Here is a 26,568-nt window from a genome sequence, read left to right on the forward strand (position 1 = left end):
TCCTGTGGATTTTTGTACAAAGGGCGTTGGCTGTAAACTAATTAAGCATACACACGGCAGGACTTTTTCATCAAACTTCTGTATTGTTGTCTGATCTGCATTGGTTCTGAGCATGCATGTTTGTACAGCAGGTGACCGCGATATTATGTCAATCTCGCTGGTTATTGGTGAGATTTGACACCTGCGAGCCCTGTCGCGGGAGCCAGCGCCGGGCTGGCTCGCTCATCGGGAAAGGAAAAATGTGTTTTTTCCTTTCGCGATGAGCGAAAAACATTGCCGACAGGTGTTTGGTATGAATCAGGAGGGGGGAACTCCACGCCAAATTTTAAGTAAAAAAACAGCATGGGTTCCCCTCCAGGAGCATACCAAGCCCTTAGGTCTGGTATGGATTTTAAGGGGAACCCCCTACGCCGAAAAAACGGCGTGGGGGTCCCCCTTCAAAATCCATACCAAACCCTTATCCGAGCACGCAGCCCGGCCGCTCAGGAAAGGGGGTGAGGACGAGCGGGCGTTTTTTTGGCGTAGGGGGTTCCCCTTAAAATCCATACCAGACCTAAGGGCCTGGTATGCCCCTGGAGGGGAATTCCCTCTCACGCTCACTGCAATAGGAAATTGTGTTTTTCCTATTGTAGCCAGCGCGAGACGTACAGTACCCTGTCGCCGAGAACCAGCTCGTTGGGATCGCGCTGGAGACATTCTCGCGGGCAGGTACTGTAGTTTGTACAAAATTCCGATGGCTTTGTGTACACACGATCGGACTTTGCTCCATCGGACTTTTGTTGCCGGAAAGTTTGTCCGTTCGCAAAGCCAACAAAAGTCCGATGAAAACCGAAAAAGTTTGTCCGATGGAGCGTATACACGGTCGGATGTTGCCTCAAAACAGCTAATTTGCATGTTTGTTGTCAAAAAGTCTGATCGTGTGTACGGGCCTTTAGGCTCCATTCACACTAGCGCGTTTTTTGATGCATTTTGCATTTTGCAGAAATGCACGGGAATTTTTTAACATGGGTTCCTATGGAACATGTTCACATCAATGCCTTTTTGTTTCTCTGCATTTTTGGAAAGGGTCAGGGACTTTTTTTCATGCAAAATGCAGCGTTTTGCATGTAATAGAATTCAATGGACAAGCATCAAAAACGCAAGTGCACCGTTTTTGCAGCGTTTTTGCAGCGTTTTTGATGCGTTTTTGATGCGTTTTTGCCATTTTTTTTTTTTTTTTTTTAATTTTTTTTTAGACTGTAAAAAAAAACTGCATGAAAAAAAAAACCTCCAAAAACGCTCAAAAGCAACATGCATAGGTGTGAATCGAGCCTGAGGCTCGATTCACACCTATGCATGTTGCTTTTGAGCGTTTTTGGAGGTTTTTTTTGTCATGCTTGCCACGTTTTTGAGCAGCGTTTTTGTAGCATTTTTACAGCGCTTTTGCGGCGTTTTTGCGGCGTTTTGCGTTTTTTTTTTTTTTTACAGTTTTTTTTTAAACTGTATACAGTCTAAAAAAAATTTTAAAAAACGCATCAAAAACGCTGTAAAAACACTGCAAAAACGGTGCACTTGCATTTTTGATGCTGGTCCATTGAATTCCATTACATGCAAAACGCTGCATTTTGCATGAAAAAAAGTCCCTGACCCTTTCCAAAAATGCAGAGGTACAAAAAGGCATTGATGTGAACATGTTCCATAGGAACCCATGTTAAAAAATTCCCATGCATTTCTGCAAAATGCATCAAAAAACGCGCTAGTGTGAATGGAGCCTTAGGCCCCTTTCACACTGGGGCAGTTTGCAGGCGTTATTGCGCTAAAAATACCGCCTGCAAACTGCCCCTAAACAGCCTCCGCTGTTTGTTCCGTGTGAAAGCCCGAGGGCTTTCACACTGAAGCGGTGCGCTGGCAGGACGGTAAAAAAAGTCCTGCGAGCCGCATATTTGGAGCGGTGAAGGAGCGGTGTATTCACCGCTCCTTCACCGCTCCTGCCCATTGAAATCAATGGGACAGCGCGGCTATACCGCGGTAATACCGCGGCTATAGCCGCGCTGTACGAGCGGGTTTAACCCTTTTTCGGCCGCCAGCGGGGGTTAAAACTGCACCGCTAGCGGCCAAATACAGCCGCAAAAACGACGGTAAAAGAGCGCTAAAAATAGCGTTGTTTTACCACCGACGCCCCCATCGCCCCAGTGTGAAAGGGGCCTAAGTCTGAGCTCTGTTGTAGAGGGACTGCAAGCTGATACCAGGTCAGATTCAGGTGCCGTCTTCACCTGCAAAGGATGCACAGGTGTTCCATGCAGCCCCGTGCAGGCAGCCTGATGAAATCAATGACTGGCAGCCGGCTACACAGATCCGCAAGTGCATTCCAGACCGTACGTCCTTGTGAGTTTGGTGCAGACAGATTGCAATCCTGGACACGCACGAATGTACACTCAGGGATGCGGTTGGAAATCCATGCAAGGCGGCCACCTGTCATTGATTTCAACAGGCTGCCTGCATAGGGCTGCATGGAACACCTCCTCCCTTAAAACCCTATGACTAGGGACACACTGTAGCAGTGCGTTTAATGCACGCGGGTTCATTTGCGTTATGCTATGCGTTAATGTGCACTGTGCTTTAAATAAACGGGCTGCCTAACACGCCAAAAGAGGTGCATGGCGCAAAATGCATGTTTCTGCATGTTGCGTTACTGAGTGTACTAAAGCGTACATTAAATGTGAGTTCAACCTAAATCACAAGAAGCCATGACATCCTTTAAAAGTGTGGCCAGCTTTGCTCCGGGAAAAAAAAAAAAAAGGTTAAAAAAAAGCTGCCAAATCCCTAAAAACCAACACAATAATTATACTACTGTCTATTAAATATGAATTGTAACCGCCATTTATAAATCGTACAAATATACATACAGCAAGGGCTGTGAGTAATGCTCTGTGTCCGGACGCCGCAGAGGATTCCTCTGGAATGGAATGACTTTATTAATACATTGTAACCTGTCCCTGACCATCAGCAGACTGGGAAACATACGCAACTGCTGCTGCAAGCACCCTTTAGCCTGGGTTGACATTAGGGTTGCCACCTGTCCGGGATTCACCCGGACAGTTCGGGTTTGGAATCATGCGTCCGGGTTTCAGACTGCCTGAAACCCGGACACATTATTCAGACTGGACTTTGGCTTCCCAGCAGGGTTGCTGGCTGCAGTTGTCTAAGCTGAGAGTGTCTGTTATACTCTCTTTCATGCTGCCCAAAGCCAACACTAACAATCCTCCCCCCCCTCAAACACACACTGACGGGAGAGGAGAGAGGGCTCAATCTGCTCCTCTTCCTCCCACCCCTCTGTGTCTGCCCACACTCCAATCTCCAGAGCTGTGCCTCAGAAAAGGAAAGTGGGGGCTGGAAATTTGAAGTCCAGCAGCCTCAGATACATCTGGATGAGAGGTGCTGACTGCCAAGGGGTGAGTGAGCTCACCATCCATCCCTGTCTGTGATTGAATTTTCCCCTCTTCTCTCTCCTGCCTCTGAGTGAGTACACTAAGGTAATTCAGGGTTCTCAAAGCGCCCCATACATCTGAGTTCCCCTTTACATCGGAGGCCACAGTGTTCCCCCTTAAATCAGAGTCCTCTCTGTACATCAGAGTTCTCAGTGTTCCCCCTTAAATAAGGGTTCCCAGAGCATCCCTTATGTCAGAGTCCCCAGAGTTATTCCTTACATCAGAGTCTGCAGAGTCCCCCCTTACAGTGAAAGGAAACTCTGCGAGTTCAGATGTAAAGGGGAACTCTGTGGACTCTGATGTAAAGGGGAACTCTTGTTATTAACTTCATATGATTAGAAATGTTATTTATTAGCAAAATATATGTATAAAAAAAAATTACTGTGCGCCGCTAAAGTGTTCGGGTTTGACTTGAAGAAAAGGTGGCGACCCTAGTTGACATCCTTGCTTGTCGGGAAAGTGCGTAAAATCATATGCATTCTCGACCCACAGAGGAAGGCGCTGCACCTTAGCAGATGCATAGGGGTGCCATTAATTTCTAAAGGCACCTCCATGCATCGGTAATCTCGGCCATGCGGTCCAGCGTGGCACAATTTTAAAAGAGGTTTAGGGACTTCTTTCCCATGTAGCACCCTGATGTTTAGGCAGGGTTGCTAATACATTTACCTGCTAAGTATAGTTGCCTTGGCCAATTGATAGGAGATCAATTGATTTCAAGCTAATTCTGGAATTGCTGCACTTCTTTCTTCTGTCACTAGATGGCGGGGTATCTGATGGCATTAGATAAGACAAGGGCATTGCAAGGACAGATTAGGACTAGATGGGGTGTCTCAGCCAATGGGCAGGGATTTTCTTGAGCCCCTTGGCCTGCTGGGAGAGCCTATTTATTTGGGTGAGGTCAGGTGATCGGACCCCCCCCCCCCCAAGGGGGCGCACCCACAACTTGTCACTCCCACGATGCACAGCAGTCCATATCCCCTTCCTTTGAGTTCTCCTTCGGTCAATTACAATCCATCATAAATTTTATTGGCTCACCCACAAAGGGTGAAGACACTCGATAGCCGAAGATTGAGAATGGTCTTTCCCAAAATGGTCACTGCAGCTCAGCATCGCAGGTGGTTCATTATGGGCGTAGTATAAGGGGTTGCAGGGGTCACAATCGCAACCCCGCCCCTAGCTCCAGGGGGCCCCTGCAGCCTCCCTGTCATATTATCATATCCTCCACAAAATCCAGCTCCGATCTGCCCTAGGGCCCCACAGCCACGGCGTGCGGTGGATTTATCTGCACGCACGTTGGAAGTAGTGGGGGGGGGCCAGGGTCAACTTTTGCATCGGGGGCCACAAGCTACGCATCTGCATTGAACCCTCCTTGGGTGGCAGCCCTTCACCCATCTTGTAAGCGATCTGCAGTGAACCGCCTTTCAGAGGGTGCTTGACAGGCAGCTGGGAGGCAATACATCGCTTTCTCACCGCCTATTTTAACCCCCGAAAAGGCCGAACCATTGCGCCGCAACTGTTTGATTCATTTAAATGAATCGTGTTCGCCAGTCAAACGCGGCAGTTTTTTTTTTTTTGCGCCGTATGTTTACAGATCTGAGCCGATACGTGTTCTTCTTTATGTGGATGGACAGGGTGTGGTAAAATCGAGGCTCAACTGCCAACTTTTACTGCCCCCCCCCCCCCCCCCCTGGTCACCCGTGTAAACGAGGTGAAAGGGCATTGAAATGTGCAGTAATGTCCAAAATGCCCAACTCTATAGGCGCGTTATTTTGTGTGAAGGGCTGCTTAAAAATTCAACTCCTGTAAGTGCAATATAATCCTTCTGGTAATGGTCTCAGGCTCAGTTCACACTAGTGCAACTCGAAAATTGCACAATTTTCAGTGCTACTTTCATGCAATTTTAAAGCAACTTCTTATACTCTATGGCACTCAAGTCGCAAGAAAGTCACATCAAAGTAGTGCAGGAAAATTTTTTTAAAGATGCTGCAAATTTAGTGGCATAGATCGGAATGGGTGCCATTGAAATAAATGGGTTTTCGTCTTGTTAAGCGACTTTATGCGTCCCAAGTCCCATGACAAGTCGCACGAGTGTGAGCCGAGCCTCACTCGTCATGTTGTCTGGTGCAATTAGTAAACTTGGAAAAGTGCCACTGCTGGAGACATCCATGTGATATTTGGACTGTATGTTGTCCTTTCAATCAGCCTCGGTAGTAGTGCAGAACGACTGACGACTATACTGTGCACCGTCGCCCTCCGCGTCTCTGTAATGTTACCAGCCGCCGCTGACCCCTTTATGTAAAATTACTAAATCCCTGCACTTGTTACGATCGATTTGCTCAGCGTTTTCTAACACAAGGGAAGCAAGAGATTAGAGGGGATGAAGTGTAAGCGAAACCAGCGATTGGGGGACAAGCGGCGGAGGCAATGTTGGATATCCTGATTTACTACAAGAGGAATGTTAATAATGTCCCGGGGAAGTGCTGACCCTCCAGCGCAGAACAATGCCCCCCTCAGATCGCCGCTCCGCTAATCTTATTCAGGCCAAAGGTCGGAAACTCTATTTCCAGCCGAACGCGCTGCCAAAGAGGGCAATCGCCGTGTCTGACATGAATGTAAACGCACGGCGGTGGAAATGAGCGATCTCTAACCGCTGGCTTCAAATGGGCTTAGTGGCTCCCCTGGAACTAGCATTCAGCCTCCGAGTTAGCAAAGAGCAGCTGCCGTCTGAGGCTACCTTTGTGACTTTTACCCCCACCAGACTATGGGGCCAATTTATTAAAGGCAAATAGACTGTGCACTTCACAAGTGCAGTTGCTCCAGAGCTTAGTAAAGCCTCGTACACACGATCGGATTTTCCGACGGGAAACGTGTGATGACAGGCTGTTGGAGGAAAATCCGACCGTGTGTACGCTCCATCGGACAATTGTTGTCGGATTTTCCGCAGACAAATGTTGGATGACAGGTTTTAAAATTTTCCGCGGACAAATGTGTGTTGTCGGATTTTCCGAGCTTGTGTACACAAGTCCGTCGGACAAAAGTCCAAAGTACAAACACGCTTGCTCGGAAGCAAGGACGAGCCAGACCCACGAACTAGCGTTCGAGATTCGTGACGCTGCAAATTATGAAATCTCGAAATGAAGCTGCTTTTCTGGTGATACTGATGGAGTTCTGCCAAACATATTTTAAAAGGCTTTTATTTTCTAGTGATATCAACAATAATATTATTATGCTTTTTTTTTTTTTTATCTGGGCAGGTTACCACAACACCATTATCCCGCAGTTTATAAGAACAAAGATACAACTATGTTGGTGTCCCTTGTCAATTTTACATTGTATTTTTTAAAATGTAACTGCCGACTCCCAACTGTCATTTGAAGTAAAACACATAGCCAAGTATTATTCTACACAATGTTTTTATTGTGCTTTAAAGAAAGAAAACAAATAAAATTAGACATGCTATCTGCCAATAGAACTAAACCAAAAAGTGCATTCTATGCATCCTAAAATATAGAAAATATAACAAATCAAATCATTATTATTTACCCAAAAAATAAAATAAAAGCCTCATGCATGTGTCCTGCTTCTTAATTTGGGGGGCAACAATGCCAAGAGTTGGTGAAAGCAGGGGTCCGTCATCCGGCGATAATTCCAAAAATCATATATATTATCATATCTATACATATATATATATATATATATATATATATATATATTTATATATATATATATATGTATTTATATATAGTATTATTTGTATTAATCTATTTATGTCAATTTATCAAATATCAATAATAATAATAATAAAATAAATAAATTACTATTATTATTTATTTATTTCGTGTTAGGGTGTTTAGTTATTTATTGTTATTATTAATTTATTTTTTACTTTTTTAGGGTTGGGGGTTAATTATTTATTTATTATTACTTAGTATTCATTTATTGAATGTATTATTTATTTATGATTTATGAATGAATAAGAATAATAAAAAAATAAATAAAAGCTATTGGAAAATCTAAAAAAGCTGAAATACCTAGCAACAAATGATGCAACAGATGATAGTTCTCTCTATTGGCTAATTAAAAAAAACACCAAAGCTCAAAGTATAAAAACACGCACGTGGCGCATAAAAACGCACCAAGATCGCGCATAAAAACGTGCAAAAGAACACCGGAAAAACGTTTAAAGACGCTACATTCAGATGTGAATGCAGCTTAAATGAAGGGAAGATCTGCTGACTTCCATCATCCAATCAATTTCAAGTCAAAATGCATTTTTTTTTAATGTTTCTTGCATGTGATTGGGTATTCTTTGAAAGTGAAGCTTTACCTCATTTACTAAACTCTGGAGCAACTGGATTGCAGGTTGCACAGTTTACTTGCACCTTTAGTAAATCAACCCAAATGTATTCAAAGTTTTCCAAACAGAAACCGATGATGAAAAATATCTCTATAATCTTTATAAGTCAACAAGAATACCAAAAATAATGGCCGAATTACAAGCATTTAATAGCTTCTCCCATTTCAAATCAATTACAGCAAATCTGAAATACTACCAATCCTTGCGCTATGGGCACACAGTTACAAAGCTCCTTTTCCTTCACTTGGTGCCAGAGCTCTTTGAAATACGTGGGTACCCGCCTAACAGTCACTAGTAATTGGGCACAACTTTATTCGGCTAATTATGCCCCCCTGCTGACTAATGTTCGCACTTAACCTTACCAACTGTGACCGAACATCCTAAAAATGAATAGTTTGCCAAGGGTTTTGTTTTATTAATGATACCCATTTCCCTCCCCAGGTAGTTTTTTCTGAGCCTTCACAGTCTTTTCATACGTTTTGTCTGGAGCAATTAAAAGACCTAATTTAGCCTTCTCTATTTTGAAAAAGCCCAAATGGCCTGGTGGTATGGGATCCCTGACATCCATCATTATTACCAGGCTATAGCTCTCCAAAGAATCTTAGACTGGCATCATCACATATAAAAAAAAAGCTTTGGGTACCTTTGGAGATGTTTTTGGCTGGACTTAACTTGTTTCTTGTTTCTGCCCCTTGGTTGAGCCGAGCTCACTACTACGGCCCATGCCTTACACTTATTGGATGTCCTGAATGTGCAAGAACAATTATCGCCCGCCAACATCCCCACTTGCGCCTCTTTTGGGCTCCCCCTGTGTCATGCCGGAAGAACACCTGCCTTTTTTCAGGACATGGGTGGTAGACGGGGAGGTGAGATAAGGCAGGTTTTTTCCAAGAAGAAGGCCTCCTTTCCTTGGATGCAATGAGGGAGCAATATGGCGGCTTCTCCATGGACACCTGACGTTATAGGCAAATTCCCCATTTTATTTATTATTTATTACAGGTACTTATATAGCGCCATCAATTTAAGCAGTGCTTTACATGTGTATTGTACATTCACATCAGCCCCTACCCTCACGGAGCTTACAATCTAAGGTCCCTAACTCACATTAATACATACATATACTAGGGCCAATTTAGACAGGAGCCATGCAATTGACCTACCAGCATGTCTTTGGAGTGTGGGAGGAAATGTGCACAATTTAAAGGCCAGACTTTGCGCTCCACTCTCACTCCTTTCGGTCTAACGCCTGTTTGAGAGCTGTGGCCAACGTAGCACTTTTCTACATGTCTGGTGGGAGTGCCCCAAGTTACGTCCCTTCTGGATTGACATTCAAGCCCAAATCAAACACATTTTAGATATTGATGTCCCTGATTTGCCGATTCACTTTTTGTTACATGTTCCTTCCATCCCTCTTAGCCATAATAGGTAGTTCTGCCTCACCTCCTCAGTGCAGCGAGGTGCCTAATTCTGGTGTATAGGAAGAAACCCCAAGCTCCTAGTCGGATGGAGATTGTTACTTAATTTCTCCAAAGGCCGCCAAAAATCAAAGAATGGCGAAACTTTAACGGTTCGCGTGTGCTGCTCCTTTAACCACGGTCCGGTTTCTCTCTCTGGGAAAGGATTGGCAGGAGCGCCGTCAACATTTACTATAAGTTGAAGGTGAATGATATCGGACTTCATTTAGAGCGCTGTTAAAAGTAGTATGTTGCGTAATCCGCTTAGGCCTCCTAAGCCCAGGAAAAGCCCTTTAGGAATGTTAGACTTACGATGCACAATGTGTGTTCAAGTTGTTACTTGCAAAAGTCAGACTCGGACACGATGGTGTTCTATAATACACGCACCAGGTCATCTGAGGAGTCAGGACAAAGCTTATATCACCAATACTGATTTAATCCCAAAAACTGCTGAGGTGGAGTGGTGGGCCTTCAGAGGGGTGACTGGAGAATGCAAGGCGAATATTACAAGACTAGAGATTTAAAGCTCCCCTCTAGCCAAAATCCCCAGTTAACCTTACTGGTAAAGGTTAACTAGATTCTTGGAACCTTTCAGGACAGGAACATAATAGATTATTAGTCCCTCCCTCTAGAGGAAACACAAGTGGAGCAAGTGGAAAGCCCCTAGAGCCCACCTCAGGAAGATTCCTAGAAGTACCATTATCAGTAAAACTAACTTGGGATTTCCCCAATCATCTTTTAGGACAGGTACATGGGAGGGGAGGGAAGTAATAAAAAAGCCTACCCCAGGGTGTGACTATGGCCTGTAAAACCTTTCTGCCAAACACTAGGTCTTATGGAATAAACTACCTCACAATTCAGTTTTCTGAGTTACTTAAAATATTGTGACCATTTTGGGGAGATACATGGAGTCTGGGCTGTATCCCTATCTGGGAAAATCTTCAGATGGGGTTTCTTAAAGGATAAGGTTTGTAGATCTCCAACTCTTACAACTCAGCTTGTTGAGAAAGGATCTCCACTCCATTGCATTTGACAAAGGAATCCTAACTAGATGAAAAAGCCACTTTGCAGATTTGTTCCACTGACCCTCCCATTTTTGCTTTCCACAATGTTGCAAAGAACCTATTAGAAACTTTTAATGCAGGAGGTACTTGCGATCCTTCTTTTATTTATAGCTTCTTGTGTTCTTTAAAACGTTGTGACCATCTAAGGTAGAGATATGGGGTTTCCCTTGAGTATAGCCCTATCTGGGAAATTCATCAGATGGGGTTCCTTAAAGGATGAGGCTTGTGGTTCCCCAACTCTCACAACTAATGTTGTTACAAAAGGACCTCCTCTCTATTGTTTGTCGAAGTTATCTGGACTAGATCAAAAATAAACTTTGCAGATTTGTTCTACTGACCCTCCTGCTTTTGCTTTCCACCATGTTACTCCAAAGACATGCTGGTAGGTTAATTGAATCCTGTCTAAATTGTCCCTAGTATGTATGAATGTGAGTTAGGGACCCTTAGATTGTAAGCTCCTTGAGGGTAGGGACTGATGTGAATGTACAATGTATATGTAAAGTGCTGCGTAAATTGACGGCGCTGTATAAGTACCTGAAATAAATAAATAAAATAAATAAATAAATAAATGTTGCCAAAGATCTATAAGAATGCACTTGTAATGAATGAGATACTTGTGATCCTTCTTTACAAAGATAGAGTTTGCTTTATTCATCTGAAAACTGTGCTTTGAGAAGCCTGTAAGCCTTTTTTTTAGGTCCACCAAACAAGATAGCAAAATAACTGGATCTTCTGAAGTCTCTTACAAAATGTAAGTATCTAAAGAGGTACTTCGGACAGCTAAACAATGGAATCTTATATCCCTAGTGCAGTGATGGCGAACCTTGGCACCCCAGATGTTTTGGAATTACATTTCCCATGATGCTTATGCACTCTGCAGTGTAGTTGAGCATCATGGGAAATGTAGTTCCAAAACATCTGGGGTGCCAAGGTTCACCATCACTGCCCTAGGGTGTTTCAGGTTGTTGCAAAAAGAAAGTCGCACAGTTTCTTAAGTTCTATAAAACATTGTGACCACCTTGGGTAGAGATATGGGGTTCCGCGTGAGTATAGCCCTATTTGGGAAAATCATTAGAAAGGGTTCTTGAAAGTGGTATTAAACAATGTTGGCTTATATGTAGGTATCTAAGTTGGCTTGTATATGTAGGTATTTAAAGAGGCACATGTGGACATCTAAACGATGGAAGCTCTCGTCCTTAGGGTTGTTGCAGAAAGAAAGTAGCACTATTTCCTGAGTTCTATAAAATATTGTGACCATCTTGAGCAGATTCTGCCCAAGGTGGTCTGGCTTGAGTATAACCCCCATAGCTCCCAACTGTGCCTGGTTTGGAGGGACTACCCCTGATTTGGTGGGACTACCCCTGATTTGGAACAAAGTCTCTCTGTCCCTCTTTCCTCCTCATTTGTTTCTCATTTTGGTCTGATGTATATAACAGTATCTAAAATCCACTATTTATCTATCAAAACATGTTTTATAGTGCTAAACCTTTCATCCAACTTCTAAATTGTTGCATTTGTACATTTCAAAAGGCAATATCAAGGAATAGTAGTTGTAAAAAAAAGCACTTGTGGGTTTAACCAATTATTTTTTGTGTATTTTCTCTTCACATAACAGGGGCGCGGCAGGGGTTTTTCCTATGCCTACATTCTTTTGCTAACAGGTGTCCCTCTTTCCCATCTCAAAGTTGAGGAGTATGTAACTCTATTTAGGAAAATGATCAGATGGTTCCTTGAGGGAAAAATGCTTGTAGATCCCCCACCTCTTATGCCCCGTACACACGGTCGGATTTTCCGACGGAAAATGTGTGATAGGACCTTGTTGTCGGAAATTCTGACCGTGTGTGAGCTCCATCACACATTTTCCATCGGATTTTCCGACACACAAAGTTTGAGAGCAGGATATAAAATTTTCCGACAACAAAATCCGTTGTCGGAAATTCCGATCGTGTGTACACAAATTCGATGGACAAAGTGCCACGCATTCTCAGAATAAATAAAGAGATGAAAGCTATTGGCCACTGCCCCGTTTATAGTCCCGACGTACGTGTTTTACGTCACCGCGTTTAGAACGATCGGATTTTCCGACAACTTTGTGTGACCGTGTGTATGCAAGACAAGTTTGAGCCAACATCCGTCGGAAAAAATCCTAGGATTTTGTTGCCGGAATGTCCGAACAAAGTCCGACCGTGTGTCTGGGGCATTACAACTGTCGTTGTTGTGAAAGGACCTCCACTTTGCAGTATTTGAAAAAAGGTATTGTGACTAGATCAGAAAGATGCTTTGCAGATTTGTTCTTCTGATCCTTCCGCAATTTCTACCTACAATATTGCCAAAGATCTGGTAGCACGCGCTTTTAGTTAAGGAGGTACTTGCAATCCTTCTTTATATGCAAAAAAATATTTGTATAATTGCTTTGCCTATCTGGCAATTGTGCTTCTGGAAACTTGTTAGCCCCTTCTTAGGGCCATTACAGCAGATATCCACACGCTCCACCCACCCCCCGATTTATTTTTTACACCACCCGCTTATCTGAAGGTGGTATCTGCAAAATTCAGATTCTTACCCATCCAGCTGATCTAGCGTTGTCCCATTAAGATCCTCTCATGCCCTACCATGGCTCTGTCCTACGCCGCCATGTTCTTTCTAACGTCATCGAGTAGTAGGGAACACGAGACCCGCCAGGCCCCGCTGAGCTTGGCTCAACCAAGGGGCATGAAACAAGTTAAGTGGGTCTTCCCGATGATGCACCATTTGCCCCCCCCCCCCCCCTCCTTCTTTACTGAATGAAAGGCTGTGCCTCCTGGGATATGTGACGTTAATATCTCGGGAAGGCACAGAAGGCAGTGTGCTTGTCATAAGGCGAATGATGTGCTTAGTGAGGCGGGGCCGGACAGTTCTGCTTAAAAAACGTAAACAACAAAAAAACCAGCGCGATACATATACAGGCTGAAAGGAGGGGTGGAGTGGAGGGAGCTTGTGGACGAGGGTGAAGGTCTGCTTTAAACAACAAAAGAAGACAGCTCCATCTTCTGAAATCTCTAATGATATTTAGGTATCTAAGGAGGCATCTTTGGACATCTAAATAATAGAAGCTCTCTACTCTAGGTTTTCATGGGTTGTCACACAAAAAAGACAGCACAGTTCCCTGAGTTCTTTAAAACATCGTAACCACCATGGATAGATACTTAGGCTTCAGTATAACCTATCTGGGAAAATCATCAGATGGAGTTCCTTGATGGAAAAGGCTTGTAGATCTTCAACACTCCTGGCCGTCGTAATGACTAGAAGTAAAATCATCTTAAAGTCATACATTTCAACGAACAATCCAGTATAGTATAATGGTCGGTTGGTGAGTCCATTCAGTTCTTTGGCAAATCCGGGGGAAAAATCTTTTCCTGAACTGGCATGGAACGTTCCCTGGTTGAGAGAAATCTCTTTACAAAAAAAATCTTGCGCAAGATTAGGAACAGTGTTCTCCAAACTGGGGCCCTTTGCTTGCCTTTATCAGGCTCTTGAGATACTATTCATCCCACTGATACAGAGCACTATTCCTGCTACATCAACAATGGGGCATAATTCCTGTCACTGATATCGACAATAGGGCACTGTTCCTGATCCCAACAATGGAGCACTATTCTTCCCACTGACACCAATGATAGGACACTATTCCTCCCACTGACACCAACGGAAGGGCCCTATTCTTCCCACTGACACCAATGATGGGGCACTATTTGTTGGCCTCATACCAACAATGAGGCGCTATTCCTTCCAAAGATGCCAATGATGGGGCACTATTTCTCCACCCAATACTAACAAAGGGGCAATACTTCTCCCACTAATACCAATGATGGGGCATTTTTACCTCCCACTGACACAAGACAATTTTCTACGTACACTGCCCACAGTCCCCCTTTAAATTCCGAAGGATGGTAAACTGGCTCTTTGATCAGAACGTTTCTAGACCCCTGGTCTAGAAGATTGAAAAGAATGAAAAATGCTCATATCTGGTCCAAAGACTTTTCTTTTTGCTCCAAGGAGAAAAAAAATTCCGTACTTTTGTGTAAATTTTTCTAGCAACAATCTTTATTTTAATTAATTGCCTACTCTGACTTTTTTTTACTTCCACGGTAGGTCCGTAGGTAGGTCCGTAGGTTCTCTTGGGCCACCAATAGAACTTTTTGTTCTCTTGCCAGCCCACCAAGGAGCAATCAATATGAGTCTGCACTTAGACAGTTTCTACAGCACCAGAAATATCAGCAAAAGAAGAGTAAAGGCATATCTAGATTGTAAGCTCTAATGAGCAGGGCCCTCTGATCCCTCCTGTATTGATTTGTATTGTAACTGTACTGTCTGCCCTAATGTTGTAAAGCGCTGCGCAAACTGTTGGCGTTATATAAATCCTGTATAATATAATAATATAATGATATCTGTGTTATAAATCCTGGGAGAGGAGATCTATTCCTCACTTGTTCTGCTTGTGTTTCTTGTAGAAGGTGGAACTAATCATTTCTCATATTGCTGTCCTCAAAGATAACTTGGTAAACTGATTTTTATTTTGTGGGGAAGGGTTAGGACCTTTGTCAGGTTTTCACTGCTGCTGTGTCCCCTGCAGATTTTTCTGTGGGGTTTTACTGTATGGGGGAGATAGCTGAGCTCTGTACATTTTTATTTAATGTGCTGTCTTTAAAAAAAACAATTAAATAATGAGGCTTTAATTGAAAGAAGTGTATCCCTCAAGAGCCATTTATAGACCATTGCACCCTTGAAAACCAATTAAATACACCTTAAAGTAAAACTATAGGCAAAACTTTTTTTTTTTCCATTTTGAATAGAGGTAGGCAGGGTTATGACCCCTGTCAGATTTTTTCCACCATCTTTTTTTACCCATTGCGGAGATTTACCTTCACTTCCTGTCCCACGGCCAAACAGGAAGTGAGAAGAAATACCTGAAAATTAAGGGAATTCTTTGGGGACCCCCCAGGTCACCGGAACTAATATTCCCATTAGAAGATTTCCCCTCTATTACTTTTCTGGGGACAACCCAAAATTAGTTTTTGTTTTTTTTACTTTCACTTTTAATGATAAAAGTAAGCAGGACAAATAGAGAGGGTAAATCACCTTAAAGTGGAGTTCCACCCACTTTTACAAATTTATCTTAAAGGAATGACAACCCCTCCACCACTTAATTTTGGATTTTTTTTTTCCTTACTTACCTTTTTTGATGTACCTTGTGTACTTCTGCCCCAGCATCACCGTGGTGCAGTGCATCGCGTCCTCTTCACCCCCCACTGCTTTCTGGGAACTTAGTGTGTCCCAGAAGATGACGGGGCCATTCAGGAAGAGCCGTGCGACTCGTGCATGCGCAGTAGGAAACCGGCAGTGAAACCAGAAGGCTCCACTGCCGGTTTGCCTTAGTTGGTATGGCGGCGCCTGCACCCGATCCGATGGATGGATCGGCCTCGGGGGGCTGACATCGCGGGCTCCCTGGACAGGCAAGTATCCTTATTAAAAGTCAGCAGCTGCAGTGTTTTTGCAGCTGGAACTCCGCTTTAACAGGGGCACAGGAAGCAATGAAAACTGACAGGGGATCTAATCCATCTCCACTCTATCCAAAACTAAAAAAAAAAGTTTTGCCATTAGTTATACTTTAATTTCATCTTTACCCTTGACTCCAATGCATTTCAGAGAAATGGCCACAGTCTTGGCGAATTAACCAATTTTTTGCAGAAATTTCAACAAATTTAAACTTTCAATTTTGTCCATTCCTATTGTGACCCAAGTGAGGCTAATGCCGCGTACACACGAGCGGACTTTTCAGCATCAAACGTCCGGCGGTCTTTCCGACGGACTTTCGACGGAGTTATAAGGGACTTGCGAACGACCGGACTTGCGCACACACGAACAGACTAAAGTCCGTTCGAAAGTCCGGCCGGTTGAACGTGATGACGTACGACCGGACTAGAATAGGGAAGTTCATAGCCAGTAGCCAATAGCTGCCCTTGCGTCCTTTTTTGTCCTTCGGACTAGCATACAGACGAACTGATTTTTCGATCGGACTCGAGTCCGTTGGAAAGATTTGAAACATGTTCTAAATCTAAAGTCCACCTGATTTTCGACAGAAAAAGTCCGCTGAAGGTCCGGTGAAGCCCACACACGATCGGATTGTCTGACGGATACATTCCGTCGGACCAGGCCGGTCGAAAAGTCCGCCCGTGTGTACGTGGCTTTAGGATTTTTTGGACAAAATTTGAAGGGTGTAAAATGTTTGCAGCAATAAGTGAGTGGAATGTACAATGGCGGGTCTCCTGGGGAATCAACTGCAAATCGATCATTGAATCCAATAACCTGCTGTGTAAAAGTAGTGTTGACCTATGACCTAAAGATCCCTTATTAAGCTAACGATGGCAAAAGCAACTCAATCATGTGAATGTGTTTTATAAAAGTTTTTCCACAGAAGGATAGGAAAGGTGTTTATGTTGGTAGCCAATTAGGCTACCTGACTGTCGACCCAAATGAGCACCATTTTGTGCTTTTTTTCACAATCTGTTGTCCAGTATTCTCACTATTTACTGTCAGCAGCCCTGAAGAAGGTAGTATTGAGCCCTCGAAACACGTTGGTATTTTCTTGTGGCATCCTGTCATGTGCAATAAAGATTTACTGGACTTACATTGTGTCTGTGGCACTCTCTCATTCTATCTACATTCCTTAGACCACTCCAGGGGACTAGAGAGCTGCCTCTAGACAGTTGTCACCAAAACATGTGCCCCAATTGGAAGGCTTCCCCTCTATTCTTGTTCCAGTAAAAACCCAAGTTTTGAGCGTTCCCTCACTTTTAGTCCCAGTGACAATGGTCAAAAATGACTAATGGTCATGTGGACAAATATGCCTCTTGATGGAATTAAGCTGGCCATACATGAATCAAAATTTGGCCAGTTCGGCAGGGACTAAACAAATTATGATCCATGTATGGGCCAGCTGCTTGTACACAAGTTGATCTATCGGTTGACCTGCGTACAACCAGCCTGTCGGGTTTTTCCCGAACAACCAGTGCTGCCGGCTGTAGCCGGCAACATCGATCATTGTATTCTGACAGCGGGGAAGGCTCCCTTCCTTGCAGAATTCAATAGCACAGCAGGAAGGATTCCCCCATCCTCATCAGATGTGTGAATGGGGGAATCAGCTCTTTTTTTTTTCAACCCGCTGGGGGAACATTTTAACCCCAAAACACATTGGATTTTATGATAGAAAGATTTAAAAAAATAAAATCTGGACTTTATACACTCTACTGTTGGCGCTTTCTTCGCTGCACACCCTACTCGCCCAAAGAGCCTACCTTTGGCCACCAATCCTGGGAGAGCTGTCTAGAGATTTTCATTGCCCTTACAAAGGGGGTCCTTTGAACCCCTGAAGTGTGTTGTATTGTACAAGTCTAAAGTAAAAGTCTGAATTAAAATTGAATTATGGACTTTAAACCTTCTGCTTTCGGCACTTTTCTCTTTGCATACCAGTCCCACACTTGTCCAAAAAAACTACATTTGGCCACCAACCCTTGGGAGATGCCTAGGGAGGCTCATTCATTTACGTTGCTTAAGGGCCCATTCACACCAGAAACTGCACATAACTGCGCATTTTTGACTGCATCTTTACTTACATTTGAAGCACTCTTGACGTGTGCTTGAATGCGTTTTGCATGCATTTTGCGCTGCGTTTTTGGGCTTAAGGGGGTGCAGTGCAAGCATTTGAAGTGCATTTGAAGAGCGATCCCTGTGTTTGCGCAAAAAAATGCGGCATGCTCTACTTTTTTTAACTGCACTGCATTGATGTCAACTATGCCCATAGGATCACCTTGATTTTGGGCTGTCTATGCAGTTGGAGTGGAGTTCAAAATGCAGCCGACTGCATTCAACTGAGTTCGGTGTGAAAGGTCCTCAAGACTTACTTGAGGACACCTACTACCTTCAGAGATCCAGTTCCTCAGACCTTTCTTCTACTTTGTACAATATGAACTTGTCTGAGGTCCCAACCCCTTTCTAACCTATCCAAAAAAGTTTTTGAAAAGTTTCAGCTTTAGATATTTTTTATAAGTGTTTACCAGGCTATTTGCAGTTGTGGCAACCTTTAAAAGTATGTAAAATCTGGAGGCACTCCAATCAGAGGTCCCCCTTTCACGTCAGAGGTCCTCCCATCACATCAGAAATTTCCCCTTCACATCAGAGGTTCCCTCGTCACATCAGAGATCCTCCCATCACATCAGAGGTTCCCCATTACATCAGCAGTTCCATCTTCACATTAGAGGTTCCCCCACCACATCAGAGATTCCCCCTTCACATTAGAGGTTCCCTCGTCACATCAGAGGTCCACTTATCACATTAGAGTCCCCCTTCACTTCAGAGGTTCCCCCTTCACATCAGAGTCCCCCCCCCCCCCCACATCAGAGGTCCTCTCATCACATTGAAGGTCCCTCTTCACATCAGAGGTTCCCCATCATATCAGCAGTCCCATCTTCACATTAGAGGTTCCCCATCACATCAGCGGTCCAGCCATTACATCCAAAGTTCCCTCTTCACATCAGTGGTTTCCTCATCACATCAGAGGTCCTCCCATCATATCAGAGCTCCCATCTTCACATCAGAGGTTTCCACATCACATCAGAGACCCTATCATGTCAGAGGTCCCTCAACACGTCAGAGTCCCCCATCAGATCAAATTTACCCCTATACATCAGAGGCCCCTGATCATCACAGAGTCAGAGATCCCCCATCACACCAGAGTCTCCCCATGAAATCAAAGTTCCCCCCCCCAGATCATAGAGCCTGATCCAGGGCAAACTGTGTCTCATGCTTGCAGCACCCGAGGACTTAAAGAACACCCCAGAGCGCCAATGCACCCTGGTTGAGGAACACTGCTTTAAGAAACCAATTATCCCACTGCTCTTGGGTCTTGGTTCACCCAGAGGAACACAGCACTCTAGCACTAGTATCTGCTGTGTCACGTGTTTTCAGATAGGTGCATCTCTGAACTTTTGGACCTACGCATTTACAAGTATGGGAGCGTGGGATTCCCAGGATCTCAGGCTACCATAAGAATGTGTTATTAGGATAGTAATGAAGGGCACAAGCAGGCTATGCGCCCTCTTTCTAAATAAAAGGGAAAACTGTCCTTTTTTTTCCTGGCTTGCATCTTTAAAGGGTTAACTAGTGTGCAATAGGTCTGCTAATTTTTGGCTGAATCGCCTCCAGTAGCACAAGTGTGAAAATCTGCCTGCCTTTCTGCATGCCAAGCAAGCAAAGCTTGAAAAAAAAGAAGAAGGCGGGGTGGTCATAGCTTCTCAAGGTGGTTGCCTGGGGGAAGAAGAAGGCACTGAACGTGGCAGGGGTGTTAGCTTGACCCCGTGCCATTGAGCTAAAAGCCTTTTGCCGGATAATAAAGAGGTTCTGCTGTGTCCCAATGAGATTTCCTTCCAGCCAGGAACCTCGGAGCAGATTACACAATTCATCTGCCTTCGAAGATAGCCACCCTTTGTTCCGTGTGCGCCGGAGACACTTTGACAAATTCGCATTGTGACTGTGTATCGAGCTGGCCTTTCCCGTGTAAGTCATTTGCATGGGCGATGTTCAAGCAACAGAATGTGCCCGCGGTGGGGGCGCCTCCTCCGACTTGAGTTTGCAGGCCGCTTCCGCTTGGCGTACCTCGTGAGCGCCGAATCCCATTAGGCTACATGGCCGAAAGACACAGAGAATTTCAGAATGCAGAACACTTTATTATTCCCAAAGGAAAATTATTAAGATATAGGGTGAAATGTTCTTGCAAGGCTGGATATGCTCAATACATTTTTGTTTAGGCATTATCCAGGGTCACCGTCTACTGAGATGCTAGCTCAGAGATAAATCTTGGTGCCTGTGCAGTTCTTGGCTGTGGCTTCTTACCTTGTGGCCTTGTAACAATGTTGTAGTCCAGTGATTCTCAACTAGGGTTCCTCCAGAGGTTGCTAGGGGTTCCTTCAGCATTGGGCCATTTCTGCCTCTCGGATAAGTTCCCACCGACACCATTGATCTTTTTAGCTATCTGTAAGGAGGTAATTCTTCCCAATGACCACAAGTATAAGGACCATTCTTCCCAATGACCATCACACTAATGTATCATGAGTTGTAGATTTCTAATTTTTACCAGGGGTTCCCCGAGACTGGAGAACTATTTCAAGGGTTCCTCTGTGTTGAAAAGGTTGAGAAAGGCTGTTGTAGTCCAATCACTGGTGAAGGAGAGACTGAGGAAATGGTTCTTCCTACCTGCAGCAGACTGATGATATCTTCTGAGCCCAGGCAAATCACTGGACTGGAGCTCAAGGACGGCTCTTCATTGGTGAAAGGTGGAGCTTTTCTGAAATATGATATTGACATGCACAGGTGTGCGCAACCTATTGTATTAGGGTGTGCACCCCAAAGCTCAAACACACGTGTTTTTCTCTGCAGACTCAGTTGCACAGGGCAGTGAATGAATTTGAAGTGCTCTGTGCTGAGTGGCTTCCTGTTCATTCACAAACTGAAGCATAGGAGCCAGCAGAATGGGCTTCCAATAATGTGAGCTCTGTGAGAGCCAATCATACAATAGAGAAGCCGTGCCACCTCCAGGCAATAAAGCCCACTTAAAGGACCACTGGAAGCAGAATTAAGGGGTTAGGGAGGCAGTAAGACAGGATGCCAACTAGGGGAGGGAGGGTGGAGGCATTAAATAAGTGTACCTTTCATACTTAGGAAAATTCATTGTGAATGGCACCCCAGCGCACTGTACAACAGAGACAAGTGCACATACAGTCCCTTTTAGTGCGTTGATAAAAAAAAAGAAATGTTCGTTAATTGTTCCCTCAAGGTGCCTTAGTGGTCCTTTCATAACAAACAGGCTGCCTTAAAGTGAACCTGTTCCCAGACCATGCACACTAACGTATTTACATATTCAGAAACAACAGTAAAAGCATTTTGAAACAAGCTCTCATTTACCTCTGTAGCTATAGAGGATGAGTGATTCATCTTCAAAGATATATATATATTCACTTTATATTGCATTATAAGCTGGTTTAGTAAAAACATAGCAGATGTTGTTAGAAATGGACTGAAACTGACTTTAGAGTCCTTATTGTGACCTCTGAAAATTTTTTAGAATAAATTACTTCACAGTACAAGCAGCTAGAGAGGTTAGGGAATTACTTATTTTTAAGAATTTTTACTGCTTGCTTACTACTTTAACCCCTTTCTGATGCCTCCTGGGGGCCCTTTAAGTGGGCTTTAATGCCCAGTCATCACATATATGCTACCACACCATGCTGGATGGTGGAGTTTCTGATAATGTGACCTCTGTGATTGGCTGTCACAGCAGTCACATGATGGGGAGCCCATCCCACCAATGCTTCCCATTGTAAATGGTGACAGGGAGCTGTTAATGACAGCTTGGTGGTCAGTGTGCTGGAAGCGGGTAGTGAGCGCACTCCCAGTACACAGTAGCAGAGTCCCATGGATGCATATATGTGGCAGGCAGGCGTTAAGGCCCACCCGCTATATATATGCGTTACACGATGAAACAAGTTAATGTCAATTCTCTGGGCACAGGTGCACTTTAAGGCAGTGCATGTGGCTTCCATCCAATTTGGCTTTAGCTGTGACAGTGCAGCTGCCCAAAGTTAGTAGCATGTAATTCGTGACTGGGTAGGGGACCGGGACTGATGTGAACGGCTTGATGTTTCCTGTAAACTGCTGAAACGCATTCCAACTATATGTCTTTCTCTCCCTCTTGCAGGTAACATTATAGGCTCCGGTATCTTCATCTCCCCAAAGGGTGTCCTGGAACACAGCGGGTCTGTGGGCTTGGCGTTAATCATCTGGGTCCTCGGGGGCGGGGTCTCTGCCCTGGGCTCCATGTGCTATGCTGAACTTGGAGTCACGATTCCTAAATCTGGAGGTGATTATTCATATGTCACTGAGATTTTTGGTGGGTTAACAGGGTAAGTAATAGATAATCGGTATCTGTTGTTCTGAACATGCATTGCCTTCCTCTAGGGCTGGGTCTGTTTTGTCACTTTTATGGAAGCAAGAATGGGCATTAGCCTATGGGCTGTGGATGCAGACAAGCCCTGCATTTGGAGGGGCTAGACGGTTACTCTCTGATCTACAGAGAGCCAACTGTTCATTTTACTAGTTGGCTTAAAATATCCTTATGTGTTAGCTGTGGCTCTTGCCATGAAATTTAACTTCTGGATGGTAGGGGCCCTATTCCCCCCCCACCACCACCACCACCACCACCACCCTTCCCATTCCTACATTACCTGTGGCTTAACTGTCCTGATAGAATAAGACCACACAAGAGTGCCAAAGACATAACATGAGTCTAGTAAATCTTTACTGAAAAATAACAGAAGGTCATAAAAGAATAGCCAACACATTTTGAGGGTTCACTGGTCCTTCATCAGGGCTTGTGGTAAGCTGAGCTGGAAAAAACACATTTTATCTGTGCTCGGACTAGTGTATCAGCAGAGCCACTCAGGCCGCCAGTCAAGCAGATATCATGTACTTATTATCGCTTAGTTTATCACATATGCCCTGATCTTTGAAGGGAACCCAGTGAACCCCCAAAACAAATTGGCTTATTTTTTGTGACATTCAGTCATGTGCAATATTGGTGGATTTGCATTATAAGACTCACATTATATCTTTGGCACCCTCATCCTTCTCATGCTCCTTAGATTAATTCAGGCACCCCCACCAGGGGGGTCCTGGGGTGAGGATACCCCAGACAGGGATCACCTGACCTCAGCTGAGGATACCCTGGAGGACAAAGGGAAAAAGAATGCCCTGGTTGCCGGAGACCTGCCTCTAAAATCTGTATTGAAGGTCTTGTCCCTCCCGTTTTGGCTCCAGCGCTCTATTAACACATTGATTTACTGTACTGATGGAAGCCATTGTGTACCCAAAGGAGTTTGCACTCTAATAATCCTAGCACATGTGGCACCCTCATAGGTTTAGGGTAGGCTGCTAGGTAGATTTAGTTTGGCTCTGCTGTAGTCCGTGAAGCAGGGGGGGTTGATTGGTTAGGGCTGCTCAGGTTTTCACAGGCTGCTGCTCTACTACTTCCCCCTGTATTCTGGAGAATTCTAGAACAAAGTGGGAGGGAGGGCAGAGACTGCAACATGAATATTTATTGGACTTTGGCCAGTCTTTATAGAGGTGTGCCCAGAAGGTGGAGAAAAAACCCATAAATAGTCTAAAGCATGGGGGGGGGCAGGGGAGTCTGCAGTATAGTGATGTAAGACAGCATCCCAGGGTTCAGCTCTTCAGAAGAGACCCCTGTTGAAGGGCCTTGCCCTTCTGGGAAGTAGCCAGGGTAGAGAGCTGGTTGAAGACATCGAGGTCCCAGCTAGGCCTAGCTGGGGGGACCTAAACAAAGAGCGTCTAAGTGTCAGGAGAAAGCTTATGGGAGGAAAGCCAGGAAGGAAGATCTGGGAGAGATTCTAAGTTGTTCAGAGGCTAATTGAGTCTTCATCCCCCTCACGGGAAAGAGCCTGGTGGATGTCGTCAGGAGGCATCGGATGATACTGTGCTGCAAGGATTGACCATGTGAAACTTCAGTCTCTGGGAAGAGGACAGGTCACAGGCAGTAAGGAGATTCTGTGGGACTTTTGTTGGGAGAGTACAACCAGAAGTGGTGCAAGTACAGCCAAGCAGGGGTGGAATATCGTCAGGTGCTGTATATTGCAGCTGGAGTTGTACAAGTTTTTCAAGAGCTGGGTAAGAGCAGCCAGAAGGTTAGCAGTCTTCAAGTTCTGTTCAAATTCAAGTTCTACAGTTTTAGGGTATCCCATGCTCCCTATCCCTATCCAAGTTCATCATTCCCCAATAAAACCCACAAAAAGAAACCTCTAGACTGATTCTTGAGCCAGCAAAAGACTGCTGTGTGCCTGGCTGTGTGGGCACTAAGAGGAGGAGGGGGTGCGCTACACGTCTCCTGTAGGACCAGTTTGGGTGCAAACCAATAAATCCATACAAACAGGCCAAACACACAAACTTCATATGATGTAGTGGGATTCAGATCCGGCAGTGCAAGAAATAAAAATGCTGGTAACCACATAGCTACCAGACAGCCTGTCCTTTTTTTTTTCTATTGTCCATTTATCATCACTTCCTGTCTCATCTATTTCTGTCCTCTGACAGGAAGTGAGAGGAAATCTCCCCAATAGGACACAGGCAGCTATAAAAACCTCACAAAGGTGCTAATCCTTTTTCATGCCATCCAAAATAAAATAAGTGTTGTAGAAGTCATGTCATTATAACCTATACTGTATATATTTCTTGTTTTATTTCTTTGTTCTGTTATTTTGTTATTAACATCTGCACCAGTAATGACCCTTCTCATGGTACGGTCTCAGGAATTTTCTTTAAAGCTGAACTCCCTTGCAGTGGAGCTATAAAATGGATTCTTGAAAAGATTTCTCCATAGTGATCAGTAGATGAAAAGATACGGGTAGATGATGGAAATTTAAACTTTTTCAAAAACATTTGACCTTGACGCCACCCCACCCCCTCCAGCTCCCCAAGTGGCTTCATAATATGATGAGCAGCTTTAACCACTTGTCTACAGGGGAATTCTTTTTACATTTTTAAATGTTAAAATCTGCATTATTTTTCTAGAAATTACTATAACCCCTCCCCCAAAATAAAGTATAATATTTTCTGAAAGCAGAGACTCAGTAGCATAAAATAGTGGAAGTTGCCATTTTTTATTCCACACAATATTTGCACCGTTATTTATCAAACATGATGAATTTTGGTGCAAACAAACAAAATGTTATACCCAATTTTTGGTAAAATATAAAAGATTGGTTTGCGTCGAGTAAATACAGTAGATACCAAACATGTCAAGTATTAAAATTGTGTACGTCTGTAGAATTGCAAAACACTGTGGTACCTGAAATTCTCCATAGGCTGTGCTTTTTTATATGGGGTGTGAAGGGGGTGCTTTAAAAAAAAAATTATTATTTTTATTTATTTTATATTCTTTTTTTTTACACTTTTTCATTTTTTTTATATAGCTTTATGGCTATCACAAGGGGCTAACAAGCCCCCCTTAGTGACAGCATAGGCAGGTGACAGGTCCTCTTTATGCAGACATTGGGGGCCTTTTAGACTCCCCAGTGTCTGTGCTGCTCTCCAATGCAACTATTCAAGCAAAGATCATGCTTGAATAGCTGCATTGTTGAGCAATGACAGCTGTGACCCCAGAAGTGATGTAATACACATCTCTTCCGGGGTCAATAGTCACAGGAGGGATCTAGGAACAGTTGTTCCCTGAGTTCCTCCTGCTCTAAGGGCCAGCTGTTTCTTGCCTGGATCACTTTTATCAGAAAGTCCTTCACTGGCTCTTAAAGGCGGTATCAAGATCACAGCTGCAGCAGTAGTCGTTTGCTTGATTACCACTTGTCATTTAGAAACGTACCTTGGTAGACAAGTGGATAATCACTAATAGGGAGGACTCAGGAGGTAGAAGGGGCTGAACCAAGCTTCACATTAGTAAAGGTCTAGATTGGCATATCATTTCAACTGTTTTATTCTTGAGTCTATTGATCATTTTGCCATGCAGTTTTCTTTGAAGAAGTCCAAGACAGGGGTGTCCGAACTGTGACCCATAGGCTGGGTGTGGCCTTTTGGCTGCCTTTATCCTACCCTTGGGGCACTATTCCTCCCACTGACACCAATGATGGGGTGCTTTTCCTCCCACTGACACCAGAGATGGCGAACTAATTCTCTCACTGACACCAAATTATGGGGCACTATTCTTTCCACTGACACCAGTTTTGGGGCGCTGTCTATTCCTCCCACTGACACCAGTTATGGGGCACTATTCTTCCCATTGACACCAATGATGGAATACTGTTCCTCCCACTGACACCAATGATGGGGTACTGTTCCTCCCACTGACACCAATGACGGGGCACTATTCCTCCAACTGACACCAATGATGGGGCACTTTTCCTCCCACTGACATCATCAATGGGGCACTATTCCTCCCACTGACACCATCAATGGGGCATTATTCCTCCCACTGACACCAATGATGGGGCACTATTCCTCCCACTGACACCAATGATGGGGCACTTTTCCTCCCATTGACACCATCAATGGGGCACTATTCCTCCCACTGACACCATCAATGGGGCACTATTCCTCCCACTGACACCATCAAT

General features: G+C 44.2%; 1 protein-coding gene across 2 annotated transcripts in view; it reads left to right on the top strand.

The window, feature by feature from the left end:
- Window positions 1-26,568, top strand: part of SLC7A10 (solute carrier family 7 member 10) — a 143,597-nt gene that overhangs the window by 91,660 nt on the left and 25,369 nt on the right. For both annotated transcript variants that reach the window (XM_073605781.1, XM_073605780.1), the window contains exon 2: window positions 22,131-22,335. In XM_073605781.1, the coding sequence (XP_073461882.1) occupies window positions 22,250-22,335 (86 nt within the window). In that variant the 5' untranslated portion in view covers window positions 22,131-22,249. The remainder of the gene's footprint in view (window positions 1-22,130; window positions 22,336-26,568) is intronic.

Source organism: Aquarana catesbeiana, linkage group LG11, assembly GCF_042186555.1.
Source record: "Aquarana catesbeiana isolate 2022-GZ linkage group LG11, ASM4218655v1, whole genome shotgun sequence".
In the NCBI taxonomy this organism is placed as follows: Eukaryota; Metazoa; Chordata; class Amphibia; order Anura; family Ranidae; genus Aquarana; species Aquarana catesbeiana.